The sequence below is a fragment of the Tinamus guttatus genome, unplaced genomic scaffold (assembly GCF_059628265.1).
Source record: "Tinamus guttatus ecotype Peru unplaced genomic scaffold, ASM5962826v1 Tinamus_guttatus_pri_ptg000340l, whole genome shotgun sequence".
Classification (NCBI taxonomy): Eukaryota; Metazoa; Chordata; class Aves; order Tinamiformes; family Tinamidae; genus Tinamus; species Tinamus guttatus.
Genome location: NW_028288874.1, coordinates 716,302 through 744,122, shown reverse-complemented (window position 1 = coordinate 744,122; position 27,821 = coordinate 716,302). Strand labels below are relative to the sequence as shown.

Below are 27,821 nucleotides of genomic sequence, written 5' to 3'. Positions count from 1 at the left end.
GATGTTCCTGGAGCCAAAGCCTTACATTTTTCAACTACGGGTATCATTGGAGCACTAGGTGAGAACAGCAAAGTAAAATTTTGAAAAAAATAACCTATCTACAGATTTCATATTTCTTAGCATATTGGTTAATTACACTAGCAGATCAATTGCAATGTCAGTATCAAAATACTGTTAGTTACAATGCCATTCCTTGTGTTGTCATCTACTACACAAACCCTTAGAAAAACTCCCAGAAAAATATGAAGCTTTACTGCAAAAGAAATTAATGCAGAAAAAATGATGTTTTTAAGTGCTAAAGAGATATGAAGCATTGCATCTTCATAGTCTGCTAAGGAGCAACAGCTGTATTTCATTTTAACTTGATGTTCTTCGGATCTCATATTCCTATAGGTATTTAATGATCCAAACATAATGGTCCTATATAGAATAATTACTCATATGAAAGCTTAAGTTTCATATGTAATCTTTTTAAAAAGATGCTTCAGTGGAAAACTTGCTTTGGTTCTAACAATGAAAAAGCCCTTTAACAGTGAAAATGTTTGGAAGAAGTCGGAGACTATTGGCAATGGATCTTAAGCACCTCTGATGATCAGTGTTATTCCTTCTTGACAATCTCCTTGCTTCTTGCTCCTTCCCAGTATAGCCAGTACAGGGAGAATAGATAAAGTGCAAGACAAACGATTAAATCATAGTGGTAGAGTGTTGCAGCAAATACAAGAAAGAAAAAGAAATAACAGATTTTGTAGCCAATATGTTTTAAAGCTGGAGACTCACTAGGTATTCCATGTTCTTCATTCTTCTGGTGAGAAATAGCTGCAGAATCAGAAATGTGCTGTTTTTCATCCTCTGAGTCATCAAGCCAGTTCAGAGTATTCCCCTCAGTTATCAAACTGTCAGATTCAGAGTCTGCCCCTTCAACTTCTTGAGTAGGTTCACTAATTAACACTCCTGGCCTTAATGAATTCTCTTGTTTGAACTCTGCTTGATGGAAACATTGACCTACATTCCTCCCTCTACCTTCTCTAGAGATCCCTATGTCTGAACTGGAAGGAACTTCTTTTCTTTCAGCTTCAGGAGAGAGGTTTTTATTAATACATGTCATTTCATTTGGTAGACTTGAATCATATCCTGACTCAGCAGCAACCTTGTCAATGGCTGCAAATTCAAAGTCTCTGTATGGATGCTCTCCTGCCTCAGTGGACTCTGTAGAAGCTGTCACAGAAGAGCTTTTATAATGGCAAATGGGCACAGCATTTGCACCAGAAGATGGCATTTTTGTTTCAAGGTTAGCACAGGGGTAGGAAAGTGTTCCAGCATAGCTTTCCTCCATGCGTTCTTTTGCCTCCTTGCTGTATAGAGGCTTCTGGACACCCAGGGGACATTTAGATGCTTCTTCTGAATCTAAACCCTGCACCAAAGCTTCCTTCTTTGCTGCAGCAGAAGCCCTTACTGCTTGCTGTATAGGTAGGATATTGCCAATGTCTGGCTCTGCTTTGGCAAGTTTTTCCCTGCTATTACATACAGACATCGTTTCTCCTTGCAGTGTTTCATGTACGCGTGCATTATAAATATCTAAAACTGATTCCTTTTCAAATTCAGTGTCATATAATACACCCACTGTGTTGAGTTGACAAAGAGCATAATGTGAACCATCATTTCTCCCTTCATGTGTATCAAACGCTGTTTCCTTTTCCTCTGTGGGCCTGTCACTTAGTGCAGTCTCTTGAGGTAGCTTAGCAATTACCGCTTTTTCACTGGCAGACATTTTTTCTGGAGCACTCTCTGATGTTGTTTTAATTATATAAGCTGTACCTGCCTCTGCTTTCTCTGTAATACCATGCTCAGAGACAGAAGACTTTTCACAACTCTCTGTCTCTTGGCAGGTAAACAATTCTTTTGTGGAAGCAATATTCAGAAACCTGGTATTACTGCTCATATCCCACCTAACCTCACTGTCTGTTTGCTCCCTTATCTGTTCCGGTGTGTTTGCTTCACTCTCCTTTTCTATCATTCTCCCTTGATTTTTGTTGTCTGACTTTCCTCTGTCTTTTAACCTTGTGAATCCTCTGTGTTCTTGAGTGTCTTCAAGTCTTCTTTCATCAGCCAGAGAGGAAGTCAGAGGATCTGTTTGTGCAGGTCTGGGTGCATAGTGGTTGTCTTCAGTTGACAGAAATGTTGTGTTGAATGTTTTAGTAGTATGTTTTCTATATGACTTAAAAGGCATGGGTACTTCCTCCTCTCCGATTAGTGCTAAGTCTGCTACTTCGATGACTTTCTTCTCTTTTTCTTTCTCAGTGTTATAGTTCTGGGACATTTCACCACCTACTTTTTTGTGTGTATATTGGCTTTTTGTGGAATCTATTGAGACATCAGAATGTGCCAAATTGTCTGCATATAAATCTCCTCTTAAATGTCCCCGAACTTTGCTTTCAATCATCTTGATTTTTCCTTCATTTTTGTCAGCATCTGACAACGATGAATCCAGAGTTTGGTGAGGCATTTGCGTCGCCTGGTGCTCTGGAGCTGGATTAGCATTGCCATCCAGCGTTTCTGTTATGCGCGCATTTAATTGCACTGATTCATCATGCTCCGAAGAAATGGTTTCTGGATGCATTTCATGGGCCTCTTTGGAGGGATCAGCAGCATCCTCACTGATGAATAACCTCTCCATCATCTTGCTTCCTGAGGCGTTTTCTGTTTCACCTTCTGAAATATCTGTGTAGCTCTCTCCTTGCCAGCTTGAGACAGTAGTCGCAATATTGGTAGCCTCATTCTGCTTTGTTCTGCGAAAATATTTTGCCGATGAAAGGGTTTCACTGGCACCAGTACATTCCAAAGACTGCTTGGTGCTGTTTACAGACCCAGCAGTAACTTCCTTTACTGATGACTGACTGTTATAATCTCTTATGGGATACTTTCTGTCATCATTTAATTTTTCTCCTGTCTCTTGTGAAGTATTTTCAGATGAGGAACTGATAGGCACAGGGTGCCTCAGCAAGTCACTGCTCGTTTCTCTGTAGGTTAGCTTTCTCTCCAATTCTTCGGTTTCATTTGGAAAATTAACTGGTTCTGTTGTGTATAAATTCCTTTCATCTCTGGAAGAGGTACCTCTAGCTCCTGTGAAGTGCTGATTTAGCTGAAACAATAGAATAGAAAAGAATGATCAAAAAGCACTTTATAAAAATATGCCAAATGAATGGGGTAGGATTTTGTGATGGGAAGTTTTGTTTTTAGTAACAAAGCTTTTATAGAAACGTGTTCCAAACCATTTGCAAAATTTGCATTGTATGTATTTTTTAACATAGGTAATGAGCTTTATGGTGGTACTGAAAAGAACAGGAAATAAAGTAGAATTCAGAACCCTCTCTTTTTATTCATGAGTTCAGTAAGCTGCTAGTGCATTTTATACAAATTAAATCTAAAGAGAATATTCCCTTAAAGGGAAGCTAATTCATTCTATACACATTCGCTTCTAGGTTTGGGAAGAAGGAGGTGGGGGGTGGGTTTGGGGGGGGGGTGCTTAAATGAGGGCATTGATACCGTACATCAAAGCCTGGTAACGTACAGTATTGTCCAGTAAAACAAAGACACATTTCACACTGACAAATACTGTAAGGATTATCTTTGCTTCATTTCTCTCAGGGACCATTTTACAGGCTTCAAACCAGACTGTTTTTAGACAATCTGGTAAGACATGAGTTGGAAATGAGATTAGTGAAGTAAAAGGCCAGAAACTAATCACTCTCCCTCCCAGCCCTCAAATATCATATTGTATTATTCAGCTATGCCTGCTTGTCATTGCACTCTCTCTCGCTTTAGCATAGTCACAGTGATAGCACTAGCTGATCAATTAGAGGCTAGCTTCTTGGGCACCCTTTTATACATTTGCACTTGCTGTAGATACCCCCATTACAGTTTCTCTTATTAATATGTTTTCTGCAAAGCCTCTGCAAACTATTAATAGTAAAACGTCACTCAAAGAAAAGTGAGGGAGCTAATGTCTCTGCAAATTCTGTTTTAATGACCCTCTGCCAACCAGTGCTCAACTGTATTTGAGTTCTTCGGTGATGCCAACTGTCAGGATTTAACAGTGAGATGCCTGTGTTTTTTTCCCCTCCTCATAACTGACATTTGCATGATCTCAATAATTATATGCAAATCTTACGATTTCCCCTTCTTCTCACATAAGGCTCATGTTACTTGTCAACTGCACAGCTGTCTTGTGAGCCAATGCCTGTGCGTCTCAAAGATTCAGTTTTATTTCCATCTATTATAAGCCTTCATTGTTTAATTCATTAAAGAGCGCATAGTGCAAATTAACATCTAAATTATAGCTCCCCCATCATTTAATGTAAGGACAACCCTGGCAATTGATAAACAAATAGTTATATTTGATCCTGCTTTTTGTAGCAGGGTGGACTGAGAAAAAACAAGTGATTTTAGAGGTGCCCTCTTTTATGTTTCACCAATGAAAAAAATGGAGATGTTGACTTTCAGGCAGTGAAAGCTCCCACAATTGCTAACAATTCTGAACTTTCTTCAAGTAAAAGGCAAGAAAATTTTATTTAAATAAGAGGAAAATATTCTTTCCCTCTCTATCAAGAAGAAAAAAAGAATGGTTCTCATCTTCCCCTCCTGTCTCATTCAGTGCTCACATTTTCACAGGTGATAGCTATTATAATCTATGATTATGAATCCATGCACCCAAATGATATGAGCTGAGAATAGACACTGAGAATAATAGATTGCTATGTGTCTCATTTATTGCCATTTTTTCTTTTATACTGAAAAATGCAAGTCAAACCACACACACACATGCACACGCACAAATCCAAATAGATTGAATGTTCATTGAGTGTGAAATTTATTGTAACAAATTTAATGCCAAATGCTGATTTAGAAAAATGTGCTGTATAAATATATATATATTTATTTTGTTCATATAGCACATTATATTGTTATCCTTTGAAAAATCCAAAAGGCTAACAGTGCCATAAATGATTTTTTTTTCCAAATATAAAGCATGTATTTAAGAATATATCCACCTAGAGAGTAGGAAGAGGGATCTTTGAAATGTTACTCTTCTAATGCCTTCAAACTGTCACTTAGAGCCTCTGGTAAAGAACTGAGAGAGAAGTCATTAATTTAAGACCAGAAAAAGTTGAGGCAGTATACTGAAATCAAAGCACCTTCTATTGTTGAATCAGTTAGAGATTCAATGAAAGTACAGACCAAGGCTTTACATTTGTAAATTAGTACATCAGTCAGCTCTCTTAAAAGGGGACATTTCACTAGCTTTGAAGCGTAAATGGATTCATATCATTTAATACCGTAGATATAATTGTATAACACTTACCAGCAACTCTAATTCTTTTTCATCATCTCCATGATCACCCCGGTTGTATTCTGCATTTTTACCTTTTATATTTTCATTAGCTGGCTCAGTGTCTTTGTCTTCCACTTGTGTATAAACAATCTCTGGGATGTTTGTTTCTGAAGAGTTAACAAAAATATACTTGAATATTTTCCATGAGGTTGTTTGTTACACTATCTTTATAATTAACATGTGCAGTAAGGAAGAACTAATTAAACTGGGTGCTGTACCTGAAGTCCTTGAATTATTCCATATGCCATTGTCAGATGTTGCCAATATTTCTTCTTTGCTGTTAAAAAAAAGAAACTTCCTGTGTTATTCTGCAGAAATTAGTGTTCTAATTCCTTTTAGACTTAGGTATAAAGAAGATAGCTAATTAATTACACAAAATTTGGAATGCTGTTTGAAATTCTGAAGGTAGCAACTTTAGCAAATGTAGCTTGTTTGAATGACCTGATATTAAGACTTGGTCAAAGAAAGAATTAGCCCAGAAAATGAAAATGTGTTGACCTTCAGATAACATTGCAAAGGTGATGGATTTTCTCAGGCCTTTTCTGAGAAAGCAACACAAAGGTGATTAGACGGGTCAGTGACAGGAGAGTGTAACTTTGGGGTCAGGCAAGGGTCTGGAAGGATATATGTGTTTGGGAGGCTAGCTCTTTCTGCTGCTTATATTTTTCAAAAAAATGTGTGTATACAGAGATCATAGGAAAAAGGCGTCTTTGTTACTTGAAATAAATCAAAAGAGTCTTGCTGCATGTACACAGTATAAATCCTGTTGCTAAGCTATGCCTGTCCGGTAGGAATGAATCCTGCTTCCCTGCAGCCAGTGCATTTTTTTCTGTTGCTTTGCTGCCTTTGAACACAAAGGCCAGGTCCTAAAAGACAACCACCTGAAGGGAGATGCTGAGTGCTGACAGTCCTCAGCAATATCAATGCAAAGCAATAGACCCTTGAATTGTGTGCTTATAGGTATGTAACCATTAGTGAAAAAAGGAAAAAATGTAAAAAGGATGTCACTTATGTAAAATGTGAATTATAATATCTTTCATAATTCCCTCCTAATGAAGAGGATTCTTTTTGTCAGTCTTAATTTATACATTTTTGAACCAGCCGTCCACCTGCGTTACTGCAAATTACATTCTAATTTTCAAATATTAATCTTTTCCCCTTCTATTTTACCCTGGTTTCTTTCTTCGAATTGATATAACATTAACTCTGTCACCCAAAATGCCTAATTCAGAAGGAGGATGCTAAATTTATACATTGTTAAAAGAATCTAGACATTGACTGTCACCAACTTTTTAAAAGCGTTTATAAATTGGGTTATCAGACAAAAGCAGACAGCAGATCCATCCAGTCCAGTATCTGATCTCTGACACCGGCCACCATCAGATACTTCAGAACAAAATGTAAAGTTCTTGTAGCAAAAGACATGGGGTGATCTACACAGCCTTATTAAGCTTCCACTTGGTCTTTTGTTGTTATAGTCTGTCCTTGAAGCACAAGATTTAACATCCTTTCCACAATTCCTTTTCACCATTAATTATGATAATGCTGAATATTCTTGATATCCATATGAATGTCGCTGTTGAATTCTGCTACATGCATGGCCTCCACACAGTTCTCACTCTCCTACCCACACCACCTAGTACTTTTCCCTGCCAACAGTTGCTATAATCAGGATAATCTGCATTTCATTTTCAAAAGGCTCGCAGAGCAAGGCCTGATTAGTGGTAGACCTGTGGGTTTTTAAGGTAGATCATCAGTGCTTATTTTTTGTCCACCACAATTCATTTATTGTATTGTACAAATGCTTATTTCAGTGTTACATCGGCTCCCTGGTTTTGTTCTGCCCCATTGCACCTTTTTCATCCACCTGCTTCCATAAGCCTAGACACTGACTGGTTTGGGGCCGTAAGTGTGAGACAGAAACAGTAAAGCACTGAGGTGCTTAAAAGGGTATCTGCAAGAGCCTTGAGTTAGGAGTCAAGGTTGTGAACAACGTTTCTTTGAATGTACCTGGCCACCTGCAGCTTTCAGTCAAGTGGATACAACTCAAGGGAACCAAACCTGGACTCCTTTGCTGCTGGAAGGGGCTCTCGTCTGCTTGTTACAAGAATGGAGGTAGATCCACTTGCTTCTTGTAGCCAGCATTCCCAGAAGGAGGAGAGCCCTTGATGCCTGTATTTTATTTTGTTTAATAGTCGACTGGCAGCCGGAGCTCTCATCTGAGATGTAGTGGGGCACACACAGTTTCTATCATGAGCTGAGGAGACTGAAAACCACACTGCACACATACCCAAAAAGTACACAAATTACCAGGGTGCAGACTATTTCAGGGAAAATTGGAGGGTACATTTTGCCTACTCCTCTTAAAACTGGATATCCGAGCAGGAGCCTGACTCTTTAATTTACTCTTAATTCTTTGAAAATAAAAAGAGAACCTGGACTGTTCCCTCTGATTATTCCTTATTCAATGATTGTTTTTCATTTTTGATAAACTGCTTCTTAGTGCAAAATACAGACACTATCTTTGGATTTGGGGCTCCAGATATCCCCTCCCTCAGGGGAAGTGTTTCAGGTAATTGCACTCTCCTCCTTGACCTCAAAATCTTTTTTGAACAGTGACACATATTCAAATTAAAAAAAGAAAGAGAAAACGAAAAAAGCAATGGTAGGAAGCAATGCTTCTAACAACATGTACACTGTCCACACTGCCCAGAAAACACCTTAAGCAATGGTGCCGAGGAGGAGCACCTATTTTCTAATTCCTTAAATGGGCAAGGACAAAGCTGCTTAGAGCTGGATCCTTAGGACAAAGAAGGGGTCCATCTTATCTAACCTCACTTGTCTAAACACCTATGCTTAAGATTCAGTCCTATAGATTCTCTGTATCATCAGTGAAGGGAGAATAACATTTCAAAAAGGAGAATCGCTCCATCTGTCCTAGACTTCACCAGTGATATGGAATGAAACATCCTTGAAGGTGCTTCTCTTTCTCTGCACAAAACTGACTACAAAGGGAAGCTGCAGTTGCTGCCTCAGAAAGTCAGTTTCAGATTACCAAAATTATCTGAAGTGAATCCCACATTGTTAATCTAAATTCTAACTGGAATGTAGGCAGCAAGCCTCCATGGTAAATGGCTAGGGCTTTATCTGGCATGCAATGTGTGACCTCAGCACCTCAATTTCATTTCAGTGTAACAGCTATTTCTTTATTTCACTTCTGTATCAGAGATATCTCTCCTTATATAATTATTCTAGTGGAAAATCTAAAATTAACCTAAATTAAGGATATTGTCATTGCAGTCTTTGGGGATCTCAATGCACATAAAACAACAGTCATTTAGCAACACTGCCTTCGTATGGTGATATGAAGATGCTGAATCTACAGGTTGATACAATCATGTACAAATACTCTCAGACATATATGTATGCCTTGAAGCATGAAATATTTGACACACATCGCACAGTATAAATACCATAACTGAAAGGCTGTCAAGGTATATAATAAGAATGAGTGACAAGAGAGAGAAGAAAAAATAACAATGTATTTTGCCTTCTACTTGTAATCACCATCTTTAAAATTCATTTACAATTATATAGTTTCCTTTACAATGGTTGAAGCAGAACGAAAGCAATTTAACCCATGTTTTAACAATATCCTATAAGACTGTTTTGTAACTCTGCTTCACCGCTTGTCTTTCACAACTTATATTCAATAACTTGAATTCAGCTGTCCATTTTTTTCTTGCAATATATACAACCATATCTTAAATACCTAAAGTAGTTTAAAGCATTTTTGAGAGGTCTGCCAAGCCTCCAGACTTTCTTCAGGTTCCTCACTGAAATTTCCCCAGAGCCCTTAAATATTAGTCCTTTCATCAAGCGCAGAAAATTATATAGCGGAAAATCTCTACGACCAAAACAACTGATCACATCATTGCTTTTCACAGTATCCTGTCTTCTTTGTAGTCTATGTAAAGTGTTTGTCCAGTCAGTAAGGTTTTTGACTTGCTGTTTTTGCTCCTTATTTCTCTGCAAAGTTCCTGGCTCAGAGTTAAAATTCCATCAGCCAGATTTGTTATCAATAATTTTAACTTGACTCTTGTTTTAATAGGTTTTGAATTTATGATAATTGTGTTTGGGGTAGAGGTATCTAAATGGGCCTATATTGGGTATTGAGAGAGACAAAATTTCTCTTCAGTCTTAAAAGGTTTGTTTTTATTTTTTTCTTAGTGAACCTTTACAGTCTCATAATTTGAGCTAGAAAAATCCAATTTCCCTTCCAACATAAATACCTATATACCTGCAGAAGCTTAGTTGTCTTTTCTCATTCAGACAAATGGAATACATCTTTATAAAGTACATAAGGAATTTAAGAATTTCTACCAGCTTCAAAAAAATATTTATACTCATGATTCATTCTGGATGGATCTACCATTCACTTGGACTGAGTGATAAAAAGAAAGCAAAAATGAAAGTAGGTTATGACTACAATTTGCATGTAAGAGGAACAAATGAGAGTTTTGAGTACTATTTATTAGGACTGAAAGAACTGAAAAGTTGATAGATATCACGTGAATGAGCTCAAAAGTCCCAAAATTATGTAGAATATGCATCCCAAATGGAGAAAAAAAGTCAAACTTGGATGTAGAAAACATAATAAAAAAAGATTTATTAGCCAATAAAACCTTCCCTTTGACTTTAGAATGGGTAGGGATAAAGTAAGACTTTGGAATCACACTTTTAAATTAAATAGGATTTTTTTTAGAAGAAGTGAGGTTTGGTCTAGATTTAAGAAAATTCATCTGTGACTCTCAAATCAAAAGACTCTTCTAAAACTTTTCAAGCACAATGCTAGTAATGGGGTATGGTCATATTCAGAGGCACATGATCAGCAGTTCATAACTGATAGGAATAAAGATTTAGAAAAGAATATTATTTAATCCAGGCTTGAGGCAGAATTTTAGGTTTAAATACACCAGAAGGACAGGTAATCTCCAACCCCAAATACTGAAAAAACAAATTAAAGAAATCACACATTAGTTTAAAAACTTTATTACTCAGATCTATTGGTCCTGATACCATTGTTGCAGTATCAGAAGAATACGAAAAAATAGTAGCTATATTGAGGAGGTAGTGTCTGAACAACGGCAGACCCAGGTGTTGTCAAAAAGTCTTCACAGTAGATTCAGACCAAAACTTTAAAAAGAGAATAAATAAAGATAAATGGAAAATGGCATAAATATGCCATGATCACCTGACAGTATCTTTTTTTGACAACATTACTGTATTTCCCTTGTCTAAAAATCAGTTATCTAATCTATCTGGACTTCATTAAAGCATTTGCAATGCAGCCACCTGGGAAATTTATTAATTAAACTGGAGAAGAGGGAGATTTGTGCAAGAGTGCTGAGGTGGGTGAGGAGCTCTCTGCCAAGGGAAGCACTGTGAGCTGGTCTGAATGGAGCTGTTGAGCCGAGCAGACATCACGGTGGAATTCATACAGACTGATCTTGCGATCAGACTTATTTAGTAATTTTATTAAAGATCATGGCACAAAAAAGTCAAAGTTAAATTAAATTTGTGGAAGATATGGAGTTGGGAGACATCACCAACACAGAGGAGGATTGAAAGAAAAGGGTGGCCTGGAGGATCAGACTAATAGATATGGGATGAAAATCAAAATTATAAAGTGTTAGGTCATACAGATAGGGACTAGAAACAGTTTCTGCTATAAAATATGGGCTTTAAAAGAAGCAAATAAGCAAGAAAAATATTTGTTTTTATTTATTGGACACCATTTGCAAGCCACCACTGTGAGCTGGACATGACGCAAAGGCAAACAACATTCTGCAATAATATGTCAAACAAGGCATCGTCAGTAATAAAAAGATGTCCAGAAAACATTTGCGTCACAGTACCTGGCACTGCAGAGAGCTCTTCTGGAGCATTTCTATATAATGAACAAGAAGGATTAATTCAAACTGGAACAGGTGCAGAAGAAGACTATATGAAGATTGGGGGAATGGAAAATCTATCTTAGTTGAGGAGACAAAATGAGTATTTCTATTTTTAGAGTAGCAAAACAAAATCTGAGAAGGGAAATAAATGCCCAGTATTAAAATATGAAAGGGCTAAGAATTGAGAAGGGAGAAAAGACATTAAAGAACAGGACTCTTCTAGTATATTAATAGAAATGGTTCATAAAAACCTCTGAATAGAAATTTAAAGATTTGTATGCAAAAGAAAAGTAATCCTGGAAAATTTACTTTTTCGTTTGTGCAGATAGCAGGAGCAAGAAACTGAGGAGACTTCAGTGTGAAAACATTCATAGACATATCATTACGAATGGGATGCATACCTAACATGCTTCCCTAGGACTGCCAGGGAAAAGACTTTATGATCCTAGAGTTCCAATCCAGTCCTATTTCATATGTTCCTATGCTACCAGATGTCCCAAGAAGTACATTTTCATATGTAGAAATTTCACCACAGTACTGGTTTAGTGTGAGATGGATTTAGGCCTATATCCAGAAGCCACTAATCTCTTTATAGTAGGTGGAGCTGTTATAGCTTGTTGTGGTTTTAATTCATATAAAAGTTCGGCAGAAGTTGTCTCTACAAGTTTGTATAACACAATTCACAACTGTAACACAATTCACATTGTGGTATGTTATATTCACTTATGCTATATCCTAACACCTGAAAGAGGAAGGATTTAATTTGCAGGGTGTGTCAAAAGCCTAAAATTGTTAGAATGTAAAATATGGAATGATAAAAATGCACTGGTAAAGTCCCTAAAATTAATACAATATAAGCAATTTTATACCTCATATTTGAAAGAAAATATGTGCATATTTTATTTAGTCTGAAATTTTAAATGTTAAACTGAAATTAAGATATTAAAAGAATACATTTCTTAAATATTTAGGTAAAAATACGTATAAAATGAAGGATCTAATTTTATTCATAAATCTAGACGGGATTAGACTCTCACAGAATCTTTCTTGCTTCTGTTTTTTCTTTCCTGAAGTTGAGTTGAAGCTAAAATATCTTCATGAGAGAAGCTGTCAAGAATCAAGAGCTATCCAGACCTCAATTCAATTTTAATTTCCAGTAAAATCTATACAAAACAGGAGTCTAGTGCAGCAGCAGTCTTTAATACACTGCTGCTTTTGGATCTAGAACAGAAAATAGCCAGCCTTGTTGAAGAATGATGCCATTGTGATATAACAAAAAATGAGATAATTGAAAAGAAATAGTTAAATATCTCAGCAACATTTAATGAGACTGAGAAGAGCAAAAAGTAAATTAGTGTACCTAAGTGGTCAGGACTGAGATGTCACTGGAGACAGACACCTTCAGATTGAACCCTCAGAGGACTGAGGGAGGCTGGAGGGAAGGGCTATTGGTTTGGTTGGTGGCTTTTAAATCATAAGCAGCAGATAATAAGTCAAAAGGAAATACAAGAGAAAATTCTATTTTTTAAAAAAAGAATGAACCAAAATAATTTTTTAAAATTTACTAGCACATTTGAAACAGAAAGCCTGTAAACAGTTTGGAGAAGTTAGCATAAAATGACATTTCAGAGAAACTAAATACTTTCTGCCCCAGTCTTTTCCAATATAACTGTGAACATCAATAGTATTCTATGCGATTTTGTTTAAAACCCATTAATGTACAACAAAAATACATTTCTAAGGAAGTAGGAAATTGAGAAAGTAGTAGGAAAGACACTACGTGTGCATAAAGTTCTAAGGAAAACTTCAATGTTCTATTCATTGGTTTGTGTGACACAGTCAAGCAAGAATTCAATCCATTCTGTATAAGCATAAATCTCCTAAACAGTTGGCTTACTGGAAAAATACATTTAACACATTCCTCTATTTATGCTAATATTTATGCTAGAGTACTAGTGGGACAAGGGAAAAAATTCTGGCCAAAAAAAATTAACGGAGAGAAAAAAATCAAGAAGGGGGGAAAGGCTGGTGCTATACAAAAATGGAAAGGATAAGTTCAATCTCATTATCTTGATGAAACTAGTACTAGTCACCTGCTGAGATTTAGATATAAAATCATGTCTTCTTCTCTCTTTCTTTGTACAAAATTTTAAAAAATGAGACTTATATCTAGGAAGGATCCTAGTGTGCTCTGAAGCGTGTACTTTGACATTTCTTGTTCTGGGATCTCCATATTTAATTCTATTCTATTTCCCTCACTTAATATATGAATTAAATACTTAACAAATAAAGATAAATTTGTTTCCTGCCTTCATAAGGCTCAGTCCAAAACTCAGTACACGGATAAGCCTCTTAATGATTTAAATTGATGCCTATGATATCAATTGTTGAAATTAAAGACTTATAATACAATCTCTCCAAGATTTCTTATCATATATGGTGCCAACACCCTATAAATATTGGTCTCAAAGCCTGGTACTGCCAAAGAATGCACAGTGGAGCTCAAGAGGGAGAGGTTCAACCTTGGCTTTAAGCCATCTTTGTGCTTCGCGGGGCCTAGCACAAGTGGGAGCTGTCAGGTGGCAGGGAAATGACAAGAGGGCTGAGGACTACATGTTTATGCCGTTTCTGCACAGGCAGACGAGGGCATGTGCCCTCTTTCTTTTGCTGGAGAATTTCTAGAACAGGAGGCTGTGCCTGTTGGAGGAGAACCAGATACCTCCCCACCCAGCACTGCCTGACCTTTCCCTTCTGGATGCCTGTAAAACTGAGAAGCCACCAAGTCACCAGGCAGTGGGAGATCTATAAGTGCAAGCACTTCTTTCCTCTGGAGACAAGCCGCAAAGCACTCAGCTTTTCAGGAGCAGACAGGTAGCAGGCATTAAGGCAGCACTGGCCACCCCAGGCTCTCCAAAGGAGCTGGGTTGTACCATGCTTTCAACATCCTGCAGCTAAAAGAAAGACCCTTTATAAAAATATGGAGCAAAATCATTGCTACTGCAGGAACCGGCACTTATTTCTGATTTGTTTACCTGCACATTTTGCCTAAAATGAGTCTGAATATTATTTTTATGAGCGGTATGCTCTCATTTGGAATTGACACTAATGAATGCAAGGCCCTTTCCCCCTCTTGTTTGTACCATCAAATTAATTAGCTCTATTGTGACATCAGTATTTTTCTCAAGCAGTTCAAGGCTTGAGCATTCTCCTTTCTTTTTCTAAAGGGCATCTTCAGTGCCCTTTATCTACCATAAGAATCATGCATCACTTGTATTTTTTTTCACAACTAATGCTGTTTATTATAAAAACTGATTGTGATGTGAAGATTGTTATACTGTGTGGCAAATTGCCCAAACAATTACTGTAAATGCATGAGCCATAAACTGTACTGCCAAGGACACTGGTAGGTTAGCTCCTATAAAAGAAACAATTAGAGTCTGAGGTGAAAATAATAGAAATGAGATGACAGTTATTGAAAAGGCAGAACATCCAGTTTAATGTTGTAAATATAGGTTTGTGGATTACACTGATGGTTTTAAAGTGTTCATGGCTTATTGAATGGAATAGAATATTACATACTTTAGAATGGGACCATAATTATTATTCCTTTTTAATTGTGATGTCTGAGGCATTTGTGAGCAGTTGTTGAGAACATCCTCACATTATACTGATTCTAATTCTAAATTATCATCCTGCTCCAAGGTTTTTTTTATTTTACTTTTTTTAGCATTTTGTTGTTCAGGGTCTGTTCTGAACAAAGTATTTCTCTTGAGGAACTCAGAGTGCTTAGAGGGTTACAGCAATAATTATTTCAGTTTCAGCCTACACACTTCACTGCTTTAAATCATCATTAGAAGTTTCATCCCTCAGCAACTCCTGCTGAGACAGTCTTAAACTCCTGAAACCATTAGATAAGAATAGCTTATCTTTATAACCATTTGTATATAAAAGTATTGATAAGAATTTGCTAGAAAATAAGATAATACATTTTTTTCTTAGGAATTACCTAAATGGAGAATAAGGATGGGGGAGGTTATGATCGCTAAAGAATTTCAATCATTCAACCTAGTTTTGTAGCATATGAAGATTAGGCTGTATAAAAAAGATGTTGCACTTTGTATGTTGCACAAGATATATTGTGATAGCCTATGCTAAATATGAAGACAATATAAAAAAAGATATTACTACAGGAGAAAATTAAAGCATCCTCTGTCCTTTTCAGAGAGGATGTAGGGATAAAATCCAGTGAAACAAAATTCAGCTATTAACCCTATGGAGTTTATCCTAAACAAGTGCACCAAAAATTCTGACTCTCCAAGAGGTGCAAGGCACATAAATCCAAACAGAGGATTGCAGAGGATCTGTGGGCTGAGAGCTGAGGACAAGGTGTGCAGCAGAACAAAGACAGCAGCCAGCAAAAAGGCAGTCACTGTCAGCACTGTAGCATGTGCAAGCTCTGAAGTACCAAATCCATTAGTAGTGGGAAAAAATCAGTAAAGTGTCTCTGAAAGAAAGTTGCAAGGAAACTAAGTACTCAGCTGTACCGCTTTTCAGCAAAATGCTCTAAGTCGTTTTCAGGCTTTTACACACTGTTAAGAGAAGCAGATCATAATGCATGTGCTTGAGGCAGGGGTGCCACAGCTGTGCTGGAAACCAGTAGTGCTTAGCCCAAGACCCCATGGGGTGTTGGGGACCACAGCTAGTGAGGGGCTGCAGCCTCAGCCCGCGCACAGAATTAGCCTTAAATTCTACTTGCCAGGTGACTTTAGCTAAGCACACAGTCCATTCCTACCTGACAGGATTTTGGCTTCAAAAGATCACTCACTAGAAAGACGTCCTGTCATGAACCATGAGGCTGCTACTGCATGTCATGTGTGTCAGTGTCAGTGTCTTCTGTTTGCAAGTTCAATTTGTTAAGGAGGCATTTAAAAAGGAGATTCCTTGGAAGCACAACAGAATAAGAATTTAATTTCAGCACAGCTGAAAAGAATACTGTAAATTACATTGTCAGATTCTACTACATAGGAAAAAAATCAGAAAAAAAAAGGAAAAACTGCAAAAAAAAAGTCTGCTCAAGGGACAATGACAGCCACAAATAAATAGTAGAAGAGCAGAAAATACTGGATAATATTTTAAAACATGACATTACAAGTGAGTCTATTAGAATGAAGCCATATGTAAAATCAGAAACGTTATTACAAATCTAGACAAGATTGATTTTCTTATGTGACCTTCAACTACCAGCAGTCTTCAAGAAGGCTCAATCTAGTTCTTAGTAAATAGGTGTCACCAAACAAACACGACTGACACTAATTAGCTCCCTTGTTGATAGCCAGGACTCACAGGATAGAGGCACAGAGACAGCATGACCCTCTCACCATTTGAGCTGTAGTGAGGACATTTGCACACTGGCAAGGCAGTGGAAGTTTGCACTGTACCTACTATTTCAAAACTATGCCATGAAGAGAAGATTGCGTTATCATCACAAGAGTCAGTTTAACATTCACACAGATATTGCACACAAAAACAGAGTCACAAAGAAGCTCAAGTAAAATGTGTGAATGCTGAGAGCAAGAATATGGCCTAATATTAATCTGTGGTATTTCCTCAAAGAAATAACTGCTCTGTTTTGGTGAACTCATCTAGAAACATTGCTGAAAACAGAAAAGGAGAAAAGGCAGGCCTGGCAAAAGGACAATAAAAGACTGTCAGCAGCTTCCAAACAAGGAGAAATTGGGAAAGAAGTTTAAAATGTGAAGCAGAAAAAGATACTATATATCTCAGTATAAGAGGTATATAGTATGATGATTAATAGTATCGAGGGGGGACAATTGATCAAGAGAGCAGCTGAGAGGAATTTTGAGTGTTTTTTTCTGAAAAGATAATTCCCAGTAGGGTTCAGGCAATGTTTGTAATAAACCTATTTTTATTAAGATTATTGGGTTGGTGATATCCAGGGGATTATATTTTCCAATTACTAATATTTTCATTTTTCAGTCTTAGTTTATGATTGAAGCAGGGACATAGGTGGCACAGAACAAAACGTATTGCCCTGGTTTGGGATGAGAATAATCATAGCCTCAAAGCAAACAGAGTCCCAAGAAATTAGTCTTTATTTTCCAGCTCATTATAAAAGACCTTGAGTTTTAATAGAAAACATTTATACTTTTATTTTTAAATATAGATGAGTAACTGTCCATTTGAAGACTTTAGTGCCATCAGTCTCAACCTGACCCTAGCATCAATTTGATGCTGTGCTTGAACCTTCGACATAGCCTCATCTGTCCCCAAATCTCACAATTACACACACAAAGGCTGCAGAAAAGATCATGTAACTTATACTTCAAATTAAGCTACAGCAACTTTGCACAGGAAGACCACAACTTTTATCAGATGCCTCTGTCACCTTTATAGATTGCATTATCTGCATAACAATGTTGAAAAGAAAACAATTCTTTTGTGGTCATGTTACATAGCTTTTTTTTGTGCCAAGATTGGTCACAAAACTGCTAGGCCCCTCCACATGGTCGATTAACGACTTCAGAAGCAAGATCAGGAAATTCTTGAAGGGAAGATTCCCTTGAGCAAGGCTAGGAGATCTGTTGACAGCTCTATTATCAAACTGCTGCAAAATAATAATGCAATATGTTACTATTGTGGTGCCTAATCGACAGCGTGGAGTTGCTGAGACAAAGAGAAAGCCGAGTCAAGAGTCAGGTTTCGTAGGGGCTAAACTTCACCTGAGTTTAGAAAAGACCTTTCCCACACACATCACCAAAGGACCTAACTAGCACAACTGCCATCTGGCCTGGAAGTAGTATGGTCCAGTATCAAAATGCTGTTGTAGAGAGGAGCCGGAGGTAGAGAACTATTCTCCTCCTCCTTTCTACCACTGTTTTAAAAGATGGAAGGAGAGAAAAGCAACTTCACATCTGCAGGTTTCCCCCAAGTTAAATTCACTTTGTATAGGTCTAAAAAAGAAAAAAAAAATAGAAAAAAAAAGAGAGAGAAAAAGGAGCCTTTAAGCTCAGATATCTGGTGTTTCCTTGGATCTGAGCTTGAAAAAAAAGAAAGAAAGAAAGAAAGAAAGAAAGAAAGAAAGAAAGAAAGAAAGAAAGAAAGAAAGAAAGAAAGAAAGAAAGAAAGAAAGAAAGAAAGAAAGAAAGAAAGAAAGAAAGAAAGAAAGAAAGAAAGAAAGAAAGAAAGAAAGAAAGAAAGAAAGAAAGAAAGAAAGAAAGAAAGAAAGAAAGAAAGAAAGAAAGAAAGAAAGAAAGAAAGAAAGAAAGAAAAAAAGAAAAAAAGAGAGCAAGCGAGAGCAAGCAGTCCCCTGCTAGCATATCAAGAATATCAGGAGAGAGCCATTTCCTAGAGGCTGGTGGCACCATCCTAGGCACGTATGCAGGAAGATGACAGATGCCTTAGGGAGACCGTAGATAGATGGATGGCAGTCAGGTGAGACTAAGACACAGATACCGTCCCTAAGAAAAAGGACAGAATGAGTGACCACAGAAGGTCTTACTCAGTCATTTTTGAGGGAGGACAGCCATGTTCGGTAACTTGGAAAACAGTTGTATCTTAATATGCCAAAATTCCCAAGTGTTACTCCTATAAATAAGAGATTTTTTATAACTTTTTTAAATTTATTTTTTACATGCTGTTTTACTACTATACAGCAGGAAGATCAATCTGTGATACCTATCAATTACTCTATCAGAAAGACTTAGAAAATGGAGATTTTTACTGTTGTTGGTGCAGATTTACTCAGAAACTTGAGGAGACTGCCAACCTCCATGACACTTTGTTGACAACATGAGGGGATCCAAGTCTTGAAGGTCTGTTAATAGATAGCCCAGCTGATTTCAAGCCAGCTTATTGCAAGGGCAGCTACGATGCATCAAAGCAAAATTTAGTAAATCCACTTTGTAGATCCATGTGCAAGGCAAGAAGAAACTATCAGCTACATCTGGTTCTCAGAGACTCCTCATGTAGCACCACACTCAATTGTCCAGCTCAGTGCTCTTTGGGTCTGTTGTTAGTAACCAGTAATAATAAATCTTTGGCTTTTGCGTCACAGTATCAGATCAGGAAGACAGTGGAAAGACAGTCAGAAAACCAAGCCCCCATTACATCATGGCACCTAATATTTTCTGGTGTATCACTGAAGAACTATGGATCAAATATCCACTTCTGACATCCTGCATTCACTCAGTGTTTAAAATGCCTTACCTCTTCCTTTCCCTTAAGACAGACACTGCATCTGACTTGGCAAAGTGCTTGTTTAGACCATTCTTCTGTGTTTTGTTATTGGGGAGAAAATCCACATTTTATATTAAAGAAACAGCAGGTGATTGGCTCCCTGGACTTGCTCTGTAGCAGCTGAAATCAATTGCTTCCATTTCAGAGCTGCAGTGCTGTGGCTGGATCATGGCTTAAAGTTCATAATCAGAATAAACAGCTCAGATGACACTGGTAGTGAATGCATAGATTAAATATGACTCTGGTGCTCTCAGTTAATGTTTCACTGGCTTTCAACGTCTTTTCAGGACTAATATTTAGCCAAGGTGAATGTAGTAGAATATTTTTTCCAGCTGAACATTTATGAACTGCCATAGTTGAGCATCAGAGAGGTGATAGACCACTGAAATGTTCGTTACCAGCCTGGTTCATTTTGCAAAACAGATATCTCACTAAACCCGAGAGTCATTTTACAACAGAAGCTCCTTGAGCAACATATTTTTATTTTCCCAAAGGTCTTTAATCAATGATCTGAAAGAGTGCAGAAATAAGCTCTGGTCCTGTAAATATTAATATTCAAGGACAGTTTTACGTATGCAGAATCCCACAAAGTTCAGTGTGACTTGATGTTCATTAAGTTATTTAGGGGCCTGCTGCAGGATCAAGCCAGTTGCTGCACTAAATAGCTCTGAGAGTCAGTTTTAATAGCATTACAATATGCCATTTAAATAAGCTGATGAAACTTTAGCAACTGCAGAAAATCTCACAAGTGTAAATCCAAGCAATGCACATATAATTACAAGTACTTGCTCATTATATGGTTGAGAAATGATACTCAAAGTATGAGTTGTATGTGTTGTAAACAAACAAGCAAACAAGCAAGTAATATTTCTCACGTGTTGGAGCAGATTTCTGTTATGTTGGTGATGGCAGTTTTTCCAGCAGATCTAGAGACACTACGAACAACAAACCACTGGCAAAATTGAGTAAATGCTACACTAAGACTGCTAGCCCAGGTTATTTTCAGATGTTGTTATTTAAAACTTTAGAAGCTTCTTTTGATATTCACAGAACAGTGTATTTATGGAGACAGAGCAGTACAGCTCACAGTCAACAACTGCAAAAGTTAGTGAGTATTTCAGCCTTTGGGTATTCTGCAATTATGAGCCCACATGTACGGTTGTAGATGTTTATATATCATCTTCTGTGTTCATGCCCTTCTCATCTGTAAATTCCACCTATTTCTTCAGCATTCCTGTGGCAGCATTCAAAACTTTATGTCATTAACTTAGGCTTCTATCTCTAGGGTCTTTAGTGTATTTCATGATTAAATTATTAGGTGTGCATATATTTTAAAATAATTGTGATTTGACAGAGAGAAAAAAGTCATTAAAAGTCACTGAGTGCAGTTCCTGGCCAAGTAGGACTATTCCCCATAGAACACCTTTTTCCAGTGCTTTTTCTTACCTTATTTTAAATAACTTACTTTGGAGAGTAAGGGTGTCACAATTTCCTTTAAAGTTAATTCTATAGTCTTACAGAAAATAATGCTAAGAGACATTTCTTAACACCTAATTGCAGTTCCACAGCTTCCTTTTATCCTCCTGTTTGCCTGAATAATATGTTATAGACAGCCTTCAAACAATTATCCTGTATCCCTCACAGCATGCTCTTCAAGTGCTTGCAGAAGCATTATTTTGGTGCCAGTGCTATCTATTTCTGCAGCTGGTAAAGCCTGGCAATGCCAGGGAGGAGGCAAGAAAAGGGCTGGGGATACTGGGTCAGGTTGATCTGCAGATGAGTGCTGCTTTCATCTGGCTCTCTGTGAATGGATAACTTCCCTCGCAGCTGCTCTCCTGGTAAAAACAGTGACTGTGGTCACTTCCTAAGAATAGGAATAAACTTTAGTCAAATCCCACGTCTGTATACAAGGTGTAACTTGTGACTTGAGATACCAGAAACAACCTTGAGATTAAATAGCAGAACACAAAGATGATGTATGGTTTAACAGCTTTTCTGCTTTCTTCTCCTCTTGTCAATTATGATGTGCAATAACGGAAAGAACCAAGCTTAAAAGGGAACATAATTTAAAGACCATATTTTAAATGAATTACCGGGCAATAATGCAGTTGTTCCTCCTAACAAAGTGTTTGCAGTGCTATTTCCAGACAGCGTCCTCAGAAGTTCATCATTTTCTAATCACATCATGGGCTTGTGGGAAAGGCCAAGGGGAGGGAGCTGATGCAGAACTACAGCTGCCAGGGCACTTGAGGCCCCTGTCTACCACCTGCCAGTGGACGAATGAACACAGGACAATCCTGCTGGGTTCTCCCTTCAGCAACTCACTTCCTTTGCCTTCTGTCAGAAACGGGGTAAGATCCAAGCTGAGGACAGGAAAGCAGCCTCAAACAGCTTTTTATCAGGACAACACTACTCATGCACAGACGAAAATGTTCTCAACAGCTTTTCTTTAAGACCATTCAGTACTTAATGCTGCTGAAACTGTAATCAGTTGCCCACTGAGGGGGGATTTTCACTCTTCCTCCTCAATGGGCATTGCACACAGAGCACCATTCAATGTCCTAGCTTATGTCCTGTTTTAAACCGGGCACCACAGAGACAGGTAAATCGATGTATAACCACTCAAAGACAGATGCAGTCCAAGAATGAAAAAAATTAGAAAAAATACAGAACCAGAAACAATTCAGAGGGACAACTTGAGGGCTCAGACAGGTAAGTGGGTGATAACTCCCTAACAGTTATGATGAAATGCTGATCTTTACCTTCCTTGTCAGAGGATAGGAGTCTACATAGATGTCCTACAGTACTGAGAAACAATTACCACTACTGGACTATAGCACTATCAGAAAGCCTATCAGACACTTTCCTTGTGTTCCTGCTCATGCTGCTCTGCTAACAGATGGCAAAATAGGCCAACCGTGGAAAGGGCAAGAAAACCAGCCCCTTGCATCGGACCTATGCAGGAGCCTGGAACCTCGGTCAGTGAGGAAATCATGACAGATTTTAGGACCAGGAGAAATTTGTGTTCAAAACCATTATCCATGTCCCCAATGCAAAAAAAAAAAATGCAAAAAAAAAATGGATAAAAGAAAGAAAATAGATTAATAGAATTCTATTGTTTTTTTTTGTTTCCTTTTTTTTTCTTTTCTTTTTTTTTTTTTTTTTCTGAATGTACTTACTGCTATCTACTATGGGCATTTGCCTGACATACAGTCTGATGGAGCAAAAAGTATTCCCAGTTTCATAGACAATGATATGAGTTCAAGATTAGTCTATGAATTTTTTGGAACCATTTTTTTTCCAAAATACATTTTTGAGTATATGTAAGTTGAATGCACATTTCCACGTAGGTTAGAAGGAAAAAACAATTAATTCAAACATAATTTTTTTCAGACTGTATTTTATGCTGGAGAATCCTTAAAGAATTTTTTAAATGCAAACACTTGTATTAAAATTCATGTTGTAATTATTTTTAGCTTGGAAAAATGCAGTTAGAGACAAAAACTTGTATGAAAGCTTGGTAGACTATTTTTTTATGTCTAGACATAAAAGCACTAGCAAATGAAACAGAGAGAATGGGCAGGATTTTAACTCATACGGTTTCAATCATGCAAATCTAGATGAGCTTCCACATTAATTATTCCACACAGCTTTGCTGTTCCTCATCAATTTCTGCAGGTGCAAATTTTGAGGATTGATTCAATTTTTAATTTATTTTAAAATAATGATGTCTCCCAGTGCCTCCCAATTGCCTCCCAATCGCCCTCATTCTCACAACTTTGTACTGGCTCATTCCCTCATGGGTTACGTGATACAGTCGTATTGTGCTTCCTCCATGACTTCCTCCAAAAATACCTATTATTCCTTTCATTTTACTAATGCAACAAATACTCACTAATGACATTGCAAGAGCCATATCTGCTTAAAAAATATAATTATTTAACAGTCCTATTTTTCAGCTGACGAGGTAAATTGTCTATCGTGGGAGCAGATTTAAACATAACAGAAACAAGATTTTGAAAAATGTTGTAACAGTTACATTTCTAAACTTGAGCCTAAGGATAAAAGGGCCTTTATTTAGACCTTTAGTGCCCTTTTAATTATCCTTGCATTTGCATTGTTTTAACAAAATCTTTAATTAAAATCCTCCAGCTTGTGGACATGGATAGTAATACTCCCTCCTTGCATATTTACTGTTTGAATCACAAGCAAAATTGTTATTATTTCTCTGTAGATGTTCGCATCACTGCAGCTCTTCAGGGCACCCAGTTATGGCCTAGGACCCCATTTTGCTAAATGCTCTACAAACCCTCAGAGTTGTGGTTATAAACTCTGCAGCGTTTGCAATTAGAGCATAGAACAAGAGACGTGAGATGGATGGGCTGGTGGAGGAGAGCGGGGAAATGGGCAGTACTCTTCAACATGACATGAAGTAGTCATAGCACATCAACAGCCTCACTTTTTGCCAATTTTTGGGGGTGTTGTTTTTGTTGTGCTTTTTCCTAGACATCAAAGAAAGGAGTTTTAATGAGGGTCTGAAGGAGAATAATGAGGTGCTTTTGCAGATGTCTGCAGGGTGTTCCTGCTCACTCAAAGGGGCAACACGTACAAAGACACTTTGAAAAACAAGCGAGCGATGGAGGCTGGCATCTTAGCTCTTTTCAAACGGGAGGCCCTGATGCTGAAAATGAAGTCAGCCTCATTTACACTGGTGAAAGTTGTAACTCCTGTGAAGTCAGTGAAGTCCCTGTAGCATAAAACTGGTCCTAGATTACAGCTTTCCAGAGCTTCCTTTTAGAAGCTATGGTGGCCACTGAAAACATATTCCAAAAATACTTTCAGCTCATTTTTTCACTTACCATCAGGTCCCTTTACATTCTTCTGCCACTAGAAAAGAGTCTTGAAAGTTATGTTATAAAAGTTATGAAAGAAATGTTAGTTTTTACCAAAAATGTATAACAGGTCTTAACACACCTGTGAAGACACAAGACCACTCTATTTTTGATATTATCACCAATATACATATGTGTGTGGGTATGTGCACAAATATGTATATGTGTGTGTATACTTGCATATGTGTGTATACACACTACCACAAATATATGTGTGTATGCACACAGACATATGTATATACATATAAATATTTTTCTGCAGCCTGAAGTAGAGGGAAACAACTTTACACTCATATAGGAGGGAAGGTAATTTTATGTTATAGGGTAGTCTTGTTGCTTCTTTTCCCATTTTTTGTATGCTCATCCACCCCACGCACAGGGGCTCCCTGAATCCCACCAGGAAGCACCCAGCCTCTGTGCACACGGGGAGCTCATACCAAGGCCTCTCTGCACCAAGGCTATCTTATTCACATAGGCTGGTTCTCATGACACTGCTGGAAGGACAGATGCAACGTACAAAACTAGGCACGCATGTCAGGATTTAACCACCTGGCAGGTGAAGCCTCCTCAGGTTCCCAGCCTCTGCTGCTGCCTTGTTTCCCCTTCCTCATCCACTCAGGTCGGTGCAAGAGACCAGGCTACAGTCAACTAAAGGCAGGAAAATAAAACAGCACCATTCTGCTGGGGAAGAGGACATGTACCAGAAGTTCCACATGAATTCACTTCTGGACTTGAAATATTGCCATGGATGCTACAGTTAAAATGTAAATTTGATTCTGCAATGGTTGAATTCTGCTACTGGTTTATAGGAAGTCTGACGAGCAAAATATTGAGAACGGGATTTTCATGCGCAGCATTGCTTTACTTACACGAAGAAAAGTTAAACACAGAGTAGGAAGCCAAAAGTTACTATTTCTGAGCCTCTCTGATTTTGTGTCTTTATAAGTTATTCATTGTCATTTTACTCTATAATTAGCGTAGCACTTGCTGACATTTAATTATTCTAATAATACCTATCAGATAAATTCTATATATCTTTTCTTTTTTCTTTAAAATACCACCAGTTCTGCCATCCACATCATTATTCACTTCACTGCTCATGTTTCTGTTGGAGATGGGCAGGGCTGTTGTCAATCTGATCACAGGTGCCTCCACCAGTGGCAGCAAGGAGGCATTACCCAAGATCCAGCTTGCAGAACAGCCCAACCTGTGGCAGAAAAGTTTGTACCAGCTATTCTAATCGCAACAGGATCCTTAGCCGGGTTATCGGCTTCCTGAACCTCCATTACTGCTTCAGTTTTAATAAGCACATTTAGAGAACATCCATATGCAATGAAGCATGGGAAATTTCTTTTTCTCTTTTTTCTTTTTCTTTTTTTTTTTTTTGCTTCTAAAACCTTGAGGACATAAAGAACTGAATGCAGTACTTAACTGTACGGCAATTTCAGTTTACATTAGACCTCTCAGTAATGTCAACACACTTCACGTGACAGAGGCTAAAATCAGTACATAGCCCACAATTTGTAGAAACCACATTACTTTTCAAATGCATGGCAGGGATGCTATATTTTTGTAACAATGATATTAGACCCGACGAACCTGTCTGCAGGAAAGAGTTGTCTGATACATACAAGCATGTTATACAACCAAGTCTTGCTTATCACTAAAAAAAAAAAAAAAAAAAAAAAATTGCAGAAGAAAACAGTATGAGAAGTCTTAATTTCAGCAGACAGGGTTAGAAAATCAGAAATAGTCAGCTATACTGTAAATTAACAAAAGGTAAGATGTAACCTCACCTGCTTGGTGTTGTCTTTAAGCAGCCTTTAAGATGTCTATCACTACCTTCTCTGTGGGCTTTATTATCCACCTTGGCTGCATTTTCTTTCCTGTGACAAATAAGCGTGTAATTTTTGTCATCATTGTTTGCCCAAAATATGCCGGCTGATGTTTCGTACCGTATACAGAACTCCACTTTAGCTCCATCTTGCTGGTAAGGAGGCACCAGAGAAATCTTAAAGCAGAACTGGTCAGTCTCATTGCCACAAGAATTGGGCATGAACTCTGCTAAGATATCATAATAACTCCGCCAGTCATCCAGTGTCATCCGAACATACACCGTTTTTTCAAAAGATATATTGAGGACTCGTATAATACCATTCATACAGGTAACCCCAGGCAGGAACACAATCGACTCCAACAGTACTTTTTGCTCACGCACTTTTTGCAAAAGTTCTTCTTGTGAAGCAGGTAGTGTAAACAGCTGAGATAAAAAAAACTCCTCCTCAGGGAAAACTTCATCTTCCTTGTAATCATTTTGTGATATAGTTGGAACTTCCCAGGTATCAAACTCTTTAACAGACACAAGATCAAACCCAAATGCATCAGCAAATGAAACTTTCCTTGCAATGGTACCAGGGGGGTCTGCCTCCTCTTCCTCTGAAGAAGCAGAACTCCGCCTTCGAGGCAGTGGAGAAAAACGAGGTTTAAGGGTACTTTTAACATCTTCATCTTCTGAAGAGAAATCATTTACAGTAGGGATTTCTAATAATTTATGCCCACTAACCCGTCTAGGTCCTTCAAAAGACTCCATTGGGCTCTCCGATATAAGCTGAAAGACAACTGTACAACTAGTAGCAGCTGATATTTGAGACAGCGTGGCTTAAAACAAGGATTAATGTTACAGTTGACATTGCAAAAGGGAGTCAAGCCTATTAATAGATTCTATGGTGTGTTAGCTATGTTGGTCTGATAGTATTAAGTGTTATAATTTCAACGATATGTTTCAAATATTGTATTCACTATTTTTATATAGATTTATGTGGAAAGAAAAAAAGACTAATATTTAAAATCTAACTTCATTGCATAGTCAAGCTGTGTAAATGAAGCTATTTTTAGAAATCAGCTTATATTGCAAAACAAATTCATCACATTGCACGAATGAGGAGGTATTAATCTCCTATTAGGATATATAGGATGTATATTTTATCAGCTAAACAGTTTCTATGCTGTAAACAATTCCTGTGTTCATTCTCAAGGCCATTATTTATAGTATTTTCAGATATAAAAGTGCATTGTCTCATTCTGCCATGTCTTTATACCATGCTAACTCTTAGGGCCAGATCCTAGAGCCACGAGAATTTATTCTAGCAAAGGATAAGCCAGCACAACTTTTATTAACCAGAAGTGATATAAAATGCTAGTTTGCATTTAGTAATAATCAGACAAATAGAGAGAAAAGGAAGGCACAGCATTAACTTGTGCAGCTAATCCTGAAACACAAACCCTGTGCCCCAAGCTGTAAACAGGGGAAAGGAAACGCTGCACTGT

At 37.7% G+C, this 27,821-nt stretch overlaps 1 protein-coding gene across 1 annotated transcript; it reads right to left on the bottom strand.

The window, feature by feature from the left end:
* Positions 1–598: 598 nt before the first annotated feature.
* Positions 599–27,084, bottom strand: PPP1R3A (protein phosphatase 1 regulatory subunit 3A). Its single transcript, XM_010219723.2, has 4 exons — positions 26,291–27,084; positions 5,608–5,666; positions 5,360–5,496; positions 599–3,139 (listed from the first exon to the last, which is right to left on the bottom strand). Exons 1-4 carry the CDS (start codon positions 27,082–27,084, stop codon positions 599–601), a joined length of 3,531 nt encoding a protein of 1,176 aa, XP_010218025.2.
* Positions 27,085–27,821: the final 737 nt, after the last annotated feature.

Excerpts from the sequence above, each read along its gene's own strand:
- PPP1R3A (XM_010219723.2), bottom strand. The coding sequence starts at position 27,084 with ATGGAGTCTTTTGAAGGACCTAGACGGGTTAGTGGGCATAAATTATTA. Across the intron at positions 5,667-26,290 it reads TTAAAGACAACACCAAGCAG|CAAAGAAGAAATATTGGCAA; the intron begins GTGAGGTTACAT and ends TTTTTTTAACAG. Across the intron at positions 5,497-5,607 it reads GAATAATTCAAGGACTTCAG|AAACAAACATCCCAGAGATT; the intron begins GTACAGCACCCA and ends TTAACTCTTCAG.